The 15,088-nt window shown below is 47.5% G+C and overlaps 1 protein-coding gene across 1 annotated transcript in view; it reads left to right on the top strand.

Moving 5' to 3' along the window:
• Positions 1-15,088, top strand: part of LOC143935658 (E3 ubiquitin/ISG15 ligase TRIM25-like) — a 45,577-nt gene that overhangs the window by 22,450 nt on the left and 8,039 nt on the right. The window contains exon 3 of the mRNA XM_077459689.1: positions 2,111-2,228. Coding sequence (XP_077315815.1) covers positions 2,111-2,228 — 118 coding nt within the window. The remainder of the gene's footprint in view (positions 1-2,110; positions 2,229-15,088) is intronic.

Here is a 15,088-nt window from a genome sequence, read left to right on the forward strand (position 1 = left end):
GACTACAGGTACCCCACCGCTTAGACCTATTGTTTGCCATTTATGTGATCTGCAAACACATCCATCTCTTTTTTAAGCAATCTACTGAGTTGGCTACAACCAGCCCTATGAAGACAGTCTACCATTCTTGTCCTCTTTCCCTACAGGTGCAACTAGTCCCACCTAATTATTTGTGATTATCATTACAGGTATTTAATTAGCACCATCAATTTTACATATTATACATTCACATCAGTCCCTGCCCTCAAGGAGCTTACAATCTAAAGTTCCTAACTTACATTCATATAAGGGGGCCCACTTAGACAGGATCCATTCAATTAACTTTCCAGCATGTCTTTGAAGTGTGGGAGGAAACCCACACAAGCACAGAGAGAACATGCAAACTCCAGGCAGATAGTGTCCTGATTGGGATTCAAACCAGCAACCCTGGTGCTGCTAGGCAGAAGTGCTAACCACTACACCACTGTGCTGCCCATGGCTTTAGGATGGAAGTAAACTCTTTTTGTGAATGATGCTGACAGGTAGGCTTTTTAAGACAGAAAGGACTTATTTTTGAGTCATGCATGTTGCAGCTTAGTGCGCAGTCTCAGTACATTTCTTTGCCGAGACTAAGTAATTCCCGTGCCCGTGCATGGAAGTTACATCATCCTGGCCCAGCCAGACTCCAAACCCGGAAGAAGACCAGATGAAGATGGAAGTCCGAGCAATGGAGAGAAGTATGTAGTATGAAGTAAGTATGCCATAACATATGAACTAGCACTATTAAAAACAACAACAAACCTCCATACATGTGTTAATGTGCATTAAGGCTGGGTTCACACTGCTGTGCAAAGCGTCTCACAGCAGGGGTCTGGTGCGTCCCTGTTCACCATTTCAGGGACGAATAGGCCCCGAATTTTGGGCTAAATTCGGACCTGAAACAGTACCAGGTGACGCACAGGACTCCTGTGCAATCTGCTCCTCGGCCGCCCTGGAGCTGTATGAACTAGCTCCATTGAGAGCCTGTCACAGTCTCCTGACATGTGACTTGGATGCGGGGAAACCCTCATCCAATTTGCACTAGTGTGAACCCAGACTAAAGCCCATCCCTGGGCACAGGAAGAAAAGCTCCCCAACCCCCTGCAAGGGTTCATTTCTAGTAAGGAGTGGAATATAGCATAATAAGTAACTTATCCCCCACTCCAGCAGGCCCCTCCTATCTGTGTGACCGGTCACCCGCGGTCTCCTCCCTAGGGTGTTCTGGCCAGCGGTTGCATAATTACCTTCTCATACAATACAGGTCCAAAAGTTCTGTATTGTACACAATGATGCAGAGGGCCCGCCAACAGCCCAGATCATCAAGGAGAAGAGTTGCCAGCCTTCCAGAACGAGTAATATGGCAAGTAATACAACCTCTTCCTCTACCCCAAAAAATGAACAAGCATTGCAAGAAGCCCCTATTGCAAAGATTTTTTTTTCCATCTTGGAATTGGGCTTTTAAATACATAGGTGTAAATAGGCCCCTAAACTTATGCTAACCATACACGGATTGAATTTCCTGTTGGATCGGCCATAATTCGAGCTGTGAATGACCCTGCTGGAACCACCCAATTAATTTATGTTTGGTTACAAAATCGAAGGAGCTGGGTGGAAAACTGTCAGCCAGTGACTGCATCCAATCAGATACTGTCATTGTTTTGGTTTTCAGACAGCCATTGGTACCCGCTGTTTGATTACAAGAATGGTCAGGAGAGATTCCTCTATCTTTGCTGTTTAGCCTAGATGGCGGGAATCAAGTAATTTCTCACTTTGTTTTGGATGAGTATAGGATTCAGTTCTGTGCAGGTTCTGCTGCACACTTTGTTACATCATGTTACATCATGGGTATCTGCAGAAGCATTGCAAATAATCTGCATATGTTTTTAAATTGTTTTGCAAGCATCTGATCTAAGACCATTTGTTCAAGGATGTCCTGTTTGAGTGACACATATGACCTTTCTCTTTCCAGCAACGGAGGAAGTAGGGTGGGGTGTGTCTAGTGATTGAGGTGGCATAATGCTTGTTCCAGTAAGGGGAAATGAGGAATGCCCTAGTACCTGACACATTTTAAATCTCTGATTTTGCATTTTAGGAGGAGCCGCTTGGAGAACAGGGTACACAGTGGAATGGACTTTATGCAGCTGTTACTAATTTTAAAGAGTGTTTACAGGAGATGTGTGCAGACCACATGGGGAGGTTGGTACAACAAGGTAAGTCATGGAGCTTGTGACTATTGACCAGGGGGTAGGCAGTACAAAAGTACGGGATCATGGAAAGTAGCTGCTATATTAACTATAGAGTATAAAGAATACAGTGCTGCAGAATGAGTCAAACTAAAAAACAGCACACCAATGTCAACTTGTTTTACCTTTATGTGTAAGTGTAGGCTTTTTTGACATTAACTTTTTTCTTCCACCTCCTTTCTTGATTATGACCATATCAACATTATAGTCACATAAATGTGAAATATATAGTAAAATTACATAATCTTGTCGCCAACCAGCAGCTGGAGATTTAGGCTTCTTTTCACATTTTACAGGTCCAACTTTTGCTTATAAAATCCTGTTGCCTACAGAGCTCAGTAGCTATACTGAAACGATATAATGAGCAAGGCTTTTTTTCAGCAGGAATGCGGGGGGGAGCACAGTTGCTGGAAGGGATCTTCTGATGAAGGAGGGGTCTAATTTTTACATGTGCACTCCCAAAAAATTTGATCGTTTTCGTTTCATTCGTTTTTTTTTTTTGGGTCATTTGTTATGATTGAAATTCGTTGTTTTGAATAAATTCATAAATTCAAAATCCAAAAATTTGGGAAAAATTGAAGATCTGAAAATCCTAAAATAAGAAAGAAAGAACAAAAAATCAAAAAATAAGAACGAAAATGCGAAAATTTGAATAGCTGAAAGTTCAAAAAGCCGAAAATTTGAAAATCCTAAAATAAGAAAGAAAGAACAAAAAATAAGAAAGGAAAATCCGAAAAGCCGAAAATTCACAAAGCCGAAAATTCGAAAATCTGAAATATTAACTAACTAGCTAATAATAACTATTAAATTATAGGTATTGGAATTTCCTTTCAAATTTGGGTGTTAGTGAACGTAATGAATATGAATTTATCCAAAGTTATGAATGATTCAAAATAACAAATGCCATAACTAAATGAATAGAACGTAACAAATTAATAATAATATATAATAATGATAAAAAGCTTTTCTTCTTATTATTATTTATTAATATTTGTTACGGTTCATTAGTTTAAATATGGCATTCTTTATTTTGGACGATTTGTAAATTTGGATAAATTCATACATTATCTTCACTAACCAAGTTAGCCAAATTTGAAAGGAAATTCCAATACCTATCATTTAATAGTTAGTAATAGTTATTATTAGTTTATTATTTCATATTTTCAAATTTTTGGGTTTTACAGTTTTCAGATTTCGTTCTTTTGAATTTTTGATTTTCGGATTTTTGAATTTTCGAATTTCGGAAAAATTAGTTAAATAGTTTTTTGTTATTTTGAATATTTACAAATGAACTAATTTGTCTAATTTCATCAAAAAATGAATTCGGAACAAAACTAATTGCACATGTCTAGTTTCCGGCTGCTGGAGGGTCTATTGATGCTGGCTGTTGGTTGTCTATTATTGCTGGGGTGGATCTGTTGTTGCTGGGGAATAGGGATGGCCGAACGGTTCACCCGGCTGTCGTTTTGCGGTGAATTTCGGCTGTTCGCCGTCCGCCCGATCGGCAGACTATTCCCACCGTTCGCCCGGCGGACTTCCGTGTTTACTGTGTAAAAGAACTTTGACCTATGATGACACATCCATCATGAGGTACAGGACAGCCAATTGAGACATTACAGCACATGGACACTTGGACATTCCCCCTAACTTATAAATAGACCCGATCCGGCGGCCATTTTACATTCTTTCTTCTGTCACTATAGGGAGAGGTTGCTGTGTGGAGCAGGGAGAGATTGCAGTGACCCAAATCGCTAGCTATTTGGTCCACAAAAGTTCTTTTCAGGACTGGTATAGGTGTTAGGTGTAGTTCAGGATATAGGTTTGAGGCACTGCAGTGCTACTGATTGTTGCAGCAGCCTGTCTCTTGTCAGTGTAGAGAGAGGGACAGTACGCTGTGTGCTGCAGGGACAGTCAGTTTAATCATTAGCTGTTACTATTAGGTCCACAAAAGTGCTATTCAAGTTATTGTTCCAGCAGCCTCTGTTTTGTCAGTTTAAATAGGGACAGGCAGGAAGCTGTGTGTGAGGCAGTGAGGGACAGTCAGTTTAATCAGTAGCTGTTACTATTAGGTCCACAAAGGTTCTTTTCAGGACTGGTATGGTAATAGGCTTGTACAAGTATAATATTCTTTCTTCCAAATATAGAAAGAATATTATACTTGACTGCTGCCCTTCTGCTGCAGTAGTCCTTTATCAGTATAGGGATTGAGGTACAGTCTGCTAATCATTCACAACCTACTTGTTCCACAAAGGTCCTTATAAGGACTGGTAAGGTCTAGTGTGCTACAGTACATAGGGTTGAGTGAGGTACAGTCTGCTATTCCTTAAGGACTGGTATAGGTCCACAATACATAGGGTTGAGGTTGCACTACTGCTGACTGCTGCCCTTCTGCTGCAGTAGTCCTTTATCAGTATAGGGACTGAGGTACAGTCTGCTAATCATTCACAACCTATTTGTTCCACAAAGGTCCTTATAAGGACTGGTAAGGTCAAGGGTGCTACAATACATAGGGTTGAGTGAGGTACAGTCTGCTATTCCTTAAGGACTGGTATAGGTCCACAATACATAGGGTTGAGGTGCACTACTGCTGACTGCTGCCCTATACTGCAGCAGTCCTTTATCAGTATAGGGACTGAGGTACAGTCTGCTAATCATTCACAACCTACTTGTTCCACAAAGGTCCTTATAAGGACTGGTAAGGTCTAGGGTGCTACAGTACATAGGGTTGAGTGAGGTACAGTCTTCTATTCCTTAAGGACTGGTATAGGTCCACAATACATAGGGTTGAGGTGCACTACTGCTGACTGCTGCCCTATACTGCAGCAGTCCTTTATCAGTATAGGGACTGAGGTACAGTCTGCTAATCATTCACAACCTACTTGTTCCACAAAGGTCCTTATAAGGACTGGTAAGGTATATGGTACTACAGTACATAGGGTTGAGTGAGGTACAGTCTGCTATTCCTTAAGGACTGGTATAGGTCCACAATACATAGGGTTGAGGTGCACTACTGCTGACTGCTGCCCTTCTGATGTAGTAGTCCTTTATCAGTATAGGGACTGAGGTACAGTCTGCTAATCATTCACAACCTACTAGTTCCACAAAGGTCCTTATAAGGACTGGTAAGGTCTAGGGTGCTACATTACATAGGTTTGAGTGAGGTACAGTCTGCTATTCCTTAAGGACTGGTATAGGTCCACAATACATAGGGTTGAGGTGCACTACTGCTGACTGCTGCCCTATACCGCAGCAGTCCTTTATCAGTATAGGGACTGAGGTACAGTCTGCTAATCATTCACAACCTACTAGTTCCACAAAGGTCCTTATAAGGACTGGTAAGGTATAGGGTACTACAGTACATAGGGTTGAGTGAGGTACAGTCTGCTATTCCTTAAGGACTGGTATAGGTCCAAAATACATAGCTTTGAGGTGCACTACTGCTGACTGCTGCCCTATTCTGCAGCCGTCCTTTATCAGTATAGGGACTGAGAGTTTTGTCACAGGGTCATTAAAAAAATGACAGGCAAAGGAAGAGGCAGGCCTTTCCGCAGGGGTGGTAGGGGTAGGGCAGGAGCAACAGGCTTGAGCCAAAGTGGGAAGTTGCAGAAGGTGCGTTCAATTACTTTAAAGGACTTGGTTGAGTGGCTCACTCAGCCTTACTCTTCTGCACCCTCCTCATCCTCTCGATCTGCACCCTCTTCTTCACTCTCTGCTATGTGCACCCCCAAAGACACTACCATCAACAACACCACCACCACCACCACATACCTTCCGCTTGAGTCACAGGAATTTATTTTCCGATCCATATCAAGACATTTCTGATGCGCAGCCACTCTTCGTATTGGATCAGGAAGAGGAGGTAGCAACAACCGCCACTGAGCAGTCTGACAACAGCACCCAGATCAGCCCAAGGAGGAGGTTGCTCCCCAGTGTTGCTGCCTACTCCGAGATCTCTACTTATAGCGGTGGGGAAGGTGACGTTGATGATGATGTGTCTAGTGATGTCACGTGGGTGCCCACAAGAGAGGAAGAGGAGGGGAGGTCAGAGGGAGATATGGACCAGCAGATAGGGAGGAGAAGCAGGAATAACTTACATTGCACAGGAGGGACAAAGCAGACTGAAAATGTATCAGGAGCGAGTCATCGACCATGTACGGTCACATCTGGCGCTCCCAGGAAACCGGCACATGGCTCCGCAGTGTGGGCTTTTTTTAACGTGTCCGCTGCTGACAATAGCGTTGCCATCTTCAATCTTTGCAGTCAACGCATTCGTCGCGGTAAGCCCAACACTCACCTAGGGACGACCGCCTTAAGAAGGCACATGAGCAGCCATCACCGAGCCCAGTGGGAGCAACGGAACACACAAAGCCACACTCCAGGCTCTCACTGTCCAGCCTCGTCTTCTACTTCTCCTTCTCCTCTCTCCTCACAATTGTCCTCCACTCCACCTTCCATCACGCCAAGCTCACGTTTTTCTGCAAAAAGGCAGGCTTCCGTGGGCCTAATGTTCGAGCATAAAAAAATGATGACGCCGGATAACCCTCTTGCCCAACGGTTGACGGCTGGCTTGTCAGAACTGATAGCCCGCCAACTACTGCCATATAAACTGGTGGACTCGGAGGCCTTTCGAAAATTTGTGGCCATTGGAACACCACAATGGAAGGTCCCAGGAAAGAAGTATTTCTCAGAGAAGGGCATCCCAGAGCTATATGGCCATGTTCAGCGGCAAGTGAATGTATCTCTGGCACAGTGTCGGTGCCAAGATACATCTGACCACAGACACGTGGTCTAGAAAACACGGGCAGGGAAGGTATATCACTTTTACTGCTCACTGGGTGAACCTTCTGACGGCCGTCAAGCATGTAATCTGTGGCACCCGTGTAGATTTGGTTTTACCGCCACGGATTGCATGCAGGCCTGGCTCTTCTTCTCCTCCTCCTCCTACTCCATCCTCCTCCCTCTCCTCCTCGGCTGACTCCTCCTTTTCCGCTGCTAGCGTCTCTTCCGCTGTGCGGCCCAAGCTCCCAGAACCTGTACGACATGCCAGGTGAGACGTTGCCATGCCGTGCTGCGTCTGTTGTGCCTGGAAGCCAAGAGTCACACTGGCCCGGCACTCCTTTCAGCTTTGCGTTCACAGGCAGATCAGTGGCTAACACCACTCAATTTGACAGTTGGTAAAGTGGTGTGTGACAACGGTGCCAATCTGCTTAGCGCATTGAAACAGGGCAAAATGACGCACGTGCCATGCATGGCACACGTCTTAAACTTGGTCGTGCAGCGATTCGTTGTCAAATACCCTGGGGTCCAGGACATCTTGCGGCAGGCAAGGAAAATCTCGGCCCATTTCAGAAGATCTTACACGGCCATGGCTCGCCTTGCTGACATTCAGCGGCGACACAATCTGCCGGTCAGACGTCTTATTTGCGATTGCCCGACGCGATGGAACTCAACCTTCTATATGCTTGATAGGCTGCTCCAGCAGAAACGTGCAGTTAACGTCTACCTGTATGAACTCTGCGGCAGAACAGGTTCTGGGGAGCTGGGTTTTTTTTCACCGCGCCAGTGGCTGCTCATGCGCGACACATGCAGACTTCTGCGGCCATTTCAGGAGATCACCAAACTGGTCAGTCGCAGCCATGGTGCAATCAGTGACATGGTACCTTATGCCTTCTTTATGGAGCATGCATTGTGTCGTGTCATTGATCAAGCTGTGGAGGAGCAGGAGCGGGAAGATGAGGAAGTGCTGGATGAATTCCCAGGGGGGGCTACTCTATCTGAGACAAGTGAACAACAGGAGTCTGAAGAGGAGTCAGAGGAGGATGGTCCCGGGGCAGATGAGGAGGAGCAAGAAGAGCATGCTTCAACGTACTTAGACCCCCAGTACAAACACAAAATGGCGGAAATGTTACCGCCGTCACAGAGGGCTGTCAGAATGGAGCACTTCCAGGCCTTGCTTCGAGAAATGCTGCATTCTGCTTTTGCGTGCGCTGGCAGAGGAGCAATTCCCACTCCCAGAGAAGGAGTTGCGGGTAGCAATCCAACAGCGCCTGCAAGAAGAGGCCAGTTTGAAGATGTGTTGGTGACTTCAGATATGAGGTCATTCTTTCAGCTGACCCATCGACAGGTGTCATCCGGATCCAGCATCAGGGAACGCCTAGACCGTCAGATGTCTGACTACATCGGGTTAACGGCCGATGTGGACGCTCTGAGGAGTGATGAACCCCTGGACTACTGGGTGGGCAGGCTTGACCTCTGGCCAGAGCTTGCCCAATTTGCAATCGAACTGTTGGCTTGCCCCTCCGCCAGTGTCCTGTCCGAAAGGACGTTCAGCGCAGCAGGGGGGATCGTGACCGATAAGCGTACTCGCCTAGCTCACGACAGTGTTAACTACCTCACATTTCTAAAAATGAATGAGGCATGGATCTCGGAGGAATTCAACACATGTGACCAGTAGACCATGTATATGTCTATAAACAATTTTTTTAATCGAGCACACAGACCTTCTTTGTTCATTTGGCTCACTTCCTTCTCCAAAAAAAGCACACCGTACTATATGCCCTTACCCTCCTGTTTGAAGAGGTTGAGCGGTGTCATATTTCTACTGGGACTGCTTATTATGAGGGGCTCCCACCATCCCTGTGCTGTGCTGACTTCCTCCTGGGGCTGTAGCTCTGCTGTGCATATTATGAGGGGCTCCCACCATCTCTATGCTATGCTCATTATGAGGGGCTCCCACCATCCCTGTGCTGTGCTGACTTCCTCCTGGGGATGCTTATTATGAGGGGCTCCCACCATCCCTGAGCTATGCTGACATCCTCCTGGGGCTGCTTATTATGAGGGGCTCCCACCATCCCTGTGCTGTGCTGACTTCCTCCTGGGGCTGTACCTCTGCCGTGCATATTATGAGGGGCTTCCACCATCCCTGTGCTATGCTCATTATGAGGGGCTCCCACCATCCCTGTGCTGTGCTGACTTCCTCCTGGGGCTGCTTATTATGAGGGGCTCCCACCATCCCTGAGCTATGCTGACATCCTCCTGGGGCTGCTTATTATGAGGGGCTCCCACCATCCCTGTGCTGCGCTGACTTCCTCCTGGGGCTGTACCTCTGCTGTGCATATTATGAGGGGCTCCCACCATCCCTGTGCTATGCTCATTATGAGGGGCTCCCACCATCCCTGTGCTATGCTGACTTCCTCCTGGGGCTGCATTACGGTGCAGGTGTCAGTGCTGTATATCACGGTGCTGGTATGAGTGCTTTATGTCACGCTGCTGATGTCAGTGCTCTCTATCACGGTGCTGCTGTCAGTGCTGTATATCACAGTGCTGGTGTTAGTGCTTTATGTCACGCTGCTGATGTCAGTGCTCTCTATCACGGTGCTGGTGTCAGATCGCTCTATCACGGTGCAGGTGTCATTGCTGTATGTCACGCTGCTGATGTCAGTGCTCTCTATCACGGTGCTGGTGTCAGATCACTCTATCACGGTGCAGGTGTCATTGCTGTATGTCACGCTGCTGATGTCAGTGCTCTCTATCACGGTGCTGGTGTCAGATGACTCTATCACGGTGCAGGTGTCATTGCTGTATGTCACGCTGCTGGTGATCATCTCCTGCACCCTCTTCTTTGCCTACCCTGACCTTCCCTCTCCTCCATTGCCTTCATGCACTCCACAGTCCTGAATTGTCACAACAATTTCACATATAAAAAAAGAATGCTTGTAGTTGTCGATCCCAGATTCTCCTCATACATGTGTTATGTCATTGGCCATGTGGCGGGACTATGTTTGCACAGCTAGTAATTATTTTGTGGCTGCAAATTTGACCTGTAGGTTTGCAAAGTTCGCCTCCCATTGAAGTCAATGGGGCCCTCCGCGAACGTTACGGTTCACGAACTATCGGCCGCGTTCGCAGTCCGCGTTCGCGAAACGTCCCGTCGGAAGTTCGTCCATCACTACTGAGGAATAATTGTTGGTCGGGGGGTAGGGATGACCCGAACACCCCCCGATTCGGTTCGCACCAGAACTTTTGAACGGACCGAAAATTAGTGCGGACTTTAGAACCCCATTGAAGTCTATGGGACAAGAACGTTTGAAATAAAAAGTGCTAATTTTAATGGCTAATATGCAAGATGTTGTCCTAAAAGGGTTTGGGGACCCAGCTCCTGCCCCAGGGGACATGGGTCAATGGCAAAAAATTTTTAAAAAGCGCCTGCTTTTTTTGGGAGCGCTGATTTTAATGACGATTAAAGTGAAAAAAAAGTGAAATATTCCTTTAAATATCGTGCCTGGGGGCTGTCTATAGTATGCCTGTGAAGTGCCACGTGTTTCCCGTGTTTAAAACAGTCCCTGCACAAAATGACATTTAATGGAAAAAAAAGTAATTTAAAACTGCTTGCGGTTTTAATGTAATATCTGATTCCGGGAATACGGATGAAAATCATTGAGAAAAATGGCATGGGTAGCCCCCCCTGCCAATTACCAGCCCCTTTTGGGTCTTGTACGGATATTAAGGGGAACCCTGTACCCAAATTAAAAAAAGGAAAGGTGTGGGACCCCCAGGCCCTATATACTCAGAACAGCAGTATACAGGCGGTGCAAACAAGACAGGGACTGTGTAGGTTTGTTGTGTTAAGCAGAATCTGTTTATAATTTTGAACTGGTACATTTTTAAAGTGTAGCTCCAGTCAAAAAATCTATATTTAAGCTTTTTGGAAAACATAGGGAAGGGTTATCACCCCTGTACAATTTTTTGGGCCGTCCATCTTTTTTCATCTCACTTTCTGTTGTCTCCTTCCATTTGCAAGTAGGAGACATTTGTAAGTTGGATATTTGAAAGTAGGGTTCTGCCCTATATGCTCTGCAGAAATGGGGGCCTAAGATGTTGGTGTTGCCACAACACTGTAAGCCCTGAAAAGTGACTCAAAAAGTGACTCTTGGTGGGCGCTGGAGCGCCCTGCTGTGAACGATTATATCAAGAACTGTAATTACATGCCATTGTTGAACAGTGGTAGAAAAATTGTACCTTTGTGGTTGTGGTGGTGGTGCCACAACACTATAAGTCCTTGCAGTTACTCTTGGTGGGTGCAGGAACAGGCCCTGCTGTAAAATATTATATCAAGAATTGTAATTACATGACCCTGTTAAACAGGGGCTGAAAAATTTGGCCTTGGGCACTGCTTGCTGGTGCCACGACACTGCAACCTCTCCCAGATACTCTAGTTGGAGAGCAGGATTGAGCCCTGCTGCAAAGCATTGCATCAAAAATTGTATTACATGCCCCTGTTAAATAGGGGCTGAAAAATTGGGCTGGTGGCATCGCCCAGAACCAAAAATGTTCTTCCAAGATATCAGCAGGGTTCTTCCAAGATATCAGCAGGATCATTGAGCAGGAAGAGGATAGTCAGTCAACATAACAGGGCAGTCACTCAGCATCAGCATAGGCAGTCTTGAAGGGATGTGACATTTAAAAAAAAAAAATATTCGGTTACATCAGCTTCAGGTGCTTGGTAGCCGGTGCTGATCCAAGACAGATTCATCTTTATGAAGGTCAGTCGATCAACCGAGTCGGTGGACAGCTGCACCCTGTGATCGGTTACAAAGCCTCCAGCAGCACTGAAGGTGCGTTCCAAAAGAACGCTGGATGCAGGACAGGACAGTAGCTCAATTGCATACTGTGCAAGCTCTGGCCAGTGATCCATCCTCAAGACCCAATAAACCAGAGGATTTTCAGTGGGAAAGGTGTCCAAGTCTGAGCTTGCCCCTAGGTATTCCTGCACCATGTAAATTAGACGCTGGCGATGGTTGCTGGAACCGATCATACCTTGGGGCTGTCGACTAAAAAAATTGCCTGAACGCATCGGTCAGACAGCCACCTTCTCCACCGCTCCTTCTGTGAAGACTCGGCAACATGTTGTCCAGGACCAGGAGTTTGGAACCTCCCAGTCTCTGGGAACCTGTTGCACAGACCTTTCTGCGGGGCCTCCCGGAGATGTCTCATCCTATGTTCCCTCTGCGACGGCAAGATAAGGTCCGCAACCTTACCCTTGTACCGTGGATCAAAGAGAGTGGCCAGCCAGTAATGGTCCCTCTCCTTGATCCGAAGACTACGAGGATCCTTCCACAGGCTTTGCAGGATCAGGGAGGCCATGCAGTGTAGGTTAGTTGAGGCATTCTGTCTAGAGTCCTCTGGGTCTGGTAAGGACAACGTGATCCGCAGCCACCTCCTCCCAGCCACGTACAAGTCCACTGTTTCTTGGGACTGTAAATCATCCCTAAAAGACTGCTGCTGCTGAGTGCCAGGCTCCACCTCCATGCTGACACAAGCCTCCTCCTCCCTCTTCCTGTGTGATGGGTGGGACAGCAGGAACACTGTCTGGATAAAGGGGGCCGTGAGAGGCAAGGAAGTCCTTCTGTTCCTGCCTCTGTTCTGCCTCAAGTACCCTGTCCGTTATTCCATGCAGCGTATGCTCCAACAGGTGGACAAGAGGTACAGTGTCACTGATGCATGCACTGTCACTGCTCACCATCCTTGTGGCCTCCTCAAATGGTGACAGGACAATACATGCATCCCTGATCATGCCCCACTGGCGTGATGAAAAAAAACAAGCTCCCGAGACCCTGTCCTGGTGCCGTAGTCGCACAGGTACTCATTGATGGCCCTCTGCAGCTTGTGCAGCCGCTGCAGCATGGCCAACGTTGAGTTCCACCTGGTGGGCATGTCACATATAAGGTGGTTCTTGGGCAGGTTCAACTCCTTTTGGAGCTCAGTTGGCCGAGCACTGGCATTAAATGATTGGCGGAAAGGCACACAGACTTTCCTGGCCTGCCTCAGGACTTCCTGTAAGCCCGGGTACCTGCCCAAAAACCGCTGCATCACCAGGTTAAGGACGTGAGCCACACAGGGCACATGGGTCAGTTGTCCCTGTCGGTGGGCGGAGAGGAGGTCGGTGCCATTGTTGCAAACCACCATTCCTGGCTTAAACTGGTGTGGCATCAACCACCTCTCGGCCTACCCTGCAGAGCTGACAAGAAATGTGCCCCAGTATGGCTCCCGTCCCCCAAACAAACCAGCGCAAGCACGGCATGGCATCTTTTTTCCTGCGTACTTGCGTAGCCCCTTGAATGCCTACGGAGCACCGCTGGTTCTGAGGACAGAGCACTGGAAGAGGCCATGGAGGAAGAAGAAGAGGAGGGGGTGGAGGAGAGAGGTGTCACAACCAGTAGTAGCATTTTGGAGGCATGGTGGCAGAACAACCTCCAACACTACTGCACCTTGTCCTGCATCCTTCCCAGCTGCCAGAAGAGTGACCCAATGGGCCGTGAAAGATAGGTAACGTCCCTGTCCATGCCTGCTGGACTATGAGTCAGCGGTAATATGCACCTTACCGCTGACTGCCCTGTCCAGCGCGGCATGGACATTGCCTTCCACATGCCGGTAGAGAGCCGGAATCGCCTTCCGTGAGAAAAAGGGGCATTTGGGGACCTGCCACTGAGGAACTGCACATTGCACAAACTCAAGGAAGGGAGCCGAGTCTACCAACTGAAAAGGCAGCAGTTGAAGTGCTAGCAATTTAGCCAAGCTTTCATTCAACCTCTGGGCATGTGGATGGCTGGGAGTGAACTTCTTTTGGTGGTCCAGCAGCTGGGGCGGGGAAATTTACCTGCTACAATCGGACATGGTTGTACTGCTAGCAGAGTTCCCGCAAGTACTTGGCTGTGACACACCTAATTCTACACCTTCATTCCTCTCAGTGCAGGTTTCAGAGAGGACTGAAGGTCTAGTGGGGTTGGAGATCCCAGCTGATGAGGAGCAAGGAGAGGTCCGCTTTGTTCTTTGATGTGGGTCTTTAAGGTACGCTTGCCAATGAGCTGCATGGCAGGTCAACATATGTCTGGTCAAGCATGTGGTGCCCAAGCGGCTGATGTTTTGGCCATGCGAGATACGCTTGAGACATATGTTGCAAATAGCAGCAGTGCAATCTGATGCACTTGTCTCAAAAAAGGCCCACACCAAAGAACTTTTGGAATAACGCACAGAGGCAGCAGCCTGCACAGGCAGAGCTCTGCGGTGTGATTCAGTCGGTGTGCTGCCCCTAAGCTGGCCCCCGGAGGGCATCCTGCCTCATTGGAGATGTGCCTCCTCCTCCTCTCTCCTATCAGGCACCCATGTGGAGTCAGTGACCTCATCATCCCCCCCCTCTTCATCACTGGAGCAAACCTGGCAGTATGCTGCAGCTGGTGGAACATGACTGCCAGCTTGCTGTCCTTCTTGAGCATCCCCTCTCTGCGCTCACGCTACTGCCTTCCTCTAGCTGGGTATCATCATCAGATCCTTCAAAACGCTGGGCATCCTCCTGGAGCATGTACCCAACACTGTGCTCAAACAGTTCTGGGGACTCCTCAGGAGGACATGGTGGGTCTAGGGAAGGAGTGACTGATGAATTGAGATGAGGGAAGAGGATGCGTTGGCAGCTGCTTTGCTAGTACCCTGAGCTTAGGTGAGAGAGGATGAGGAGAGCTTGGTCATCCACTCTACCAAGTCTTCGGCATGATGCGGCTCAACACGTCCAGCTGCTGAAAATAAGGACAAGCGTGTCCCATGGCCATGTGATGATGATGATGCACTGCGTCTACGACCAGCACTGATGTCTCTAGACACAGAGCCTGCTTGCCCTCTTTTATTGGCTTGTGACTGTCTGCCTCTCCTTGTTGGCCTTCCAAACATAGTAATGGCCTGCAGGGAGATGGGAAAACCAGCAATTGGGTTGTGTATATTGTGCTGGAGGCACACAACACCCACTATCTCCTGCAGATGCCCGTATTAGAGAACAC

The sequence above is a fragment of the Lithobates pipiens genome, unplaced genomic scaffold (assembly GCF_037356315.1).
Source record: "Lithobates pipiens isolate NorthernLeopardFrog02 unplaced genomic scaffold, aLitPip1_a1.2 Scaffold_28, whole genome shotgun sequence".
NCBI lineage: Eukaryota > Metazoa > Chordata > Amphibia > Anura > Ranidae > Lithobates > Lithobates pipiens.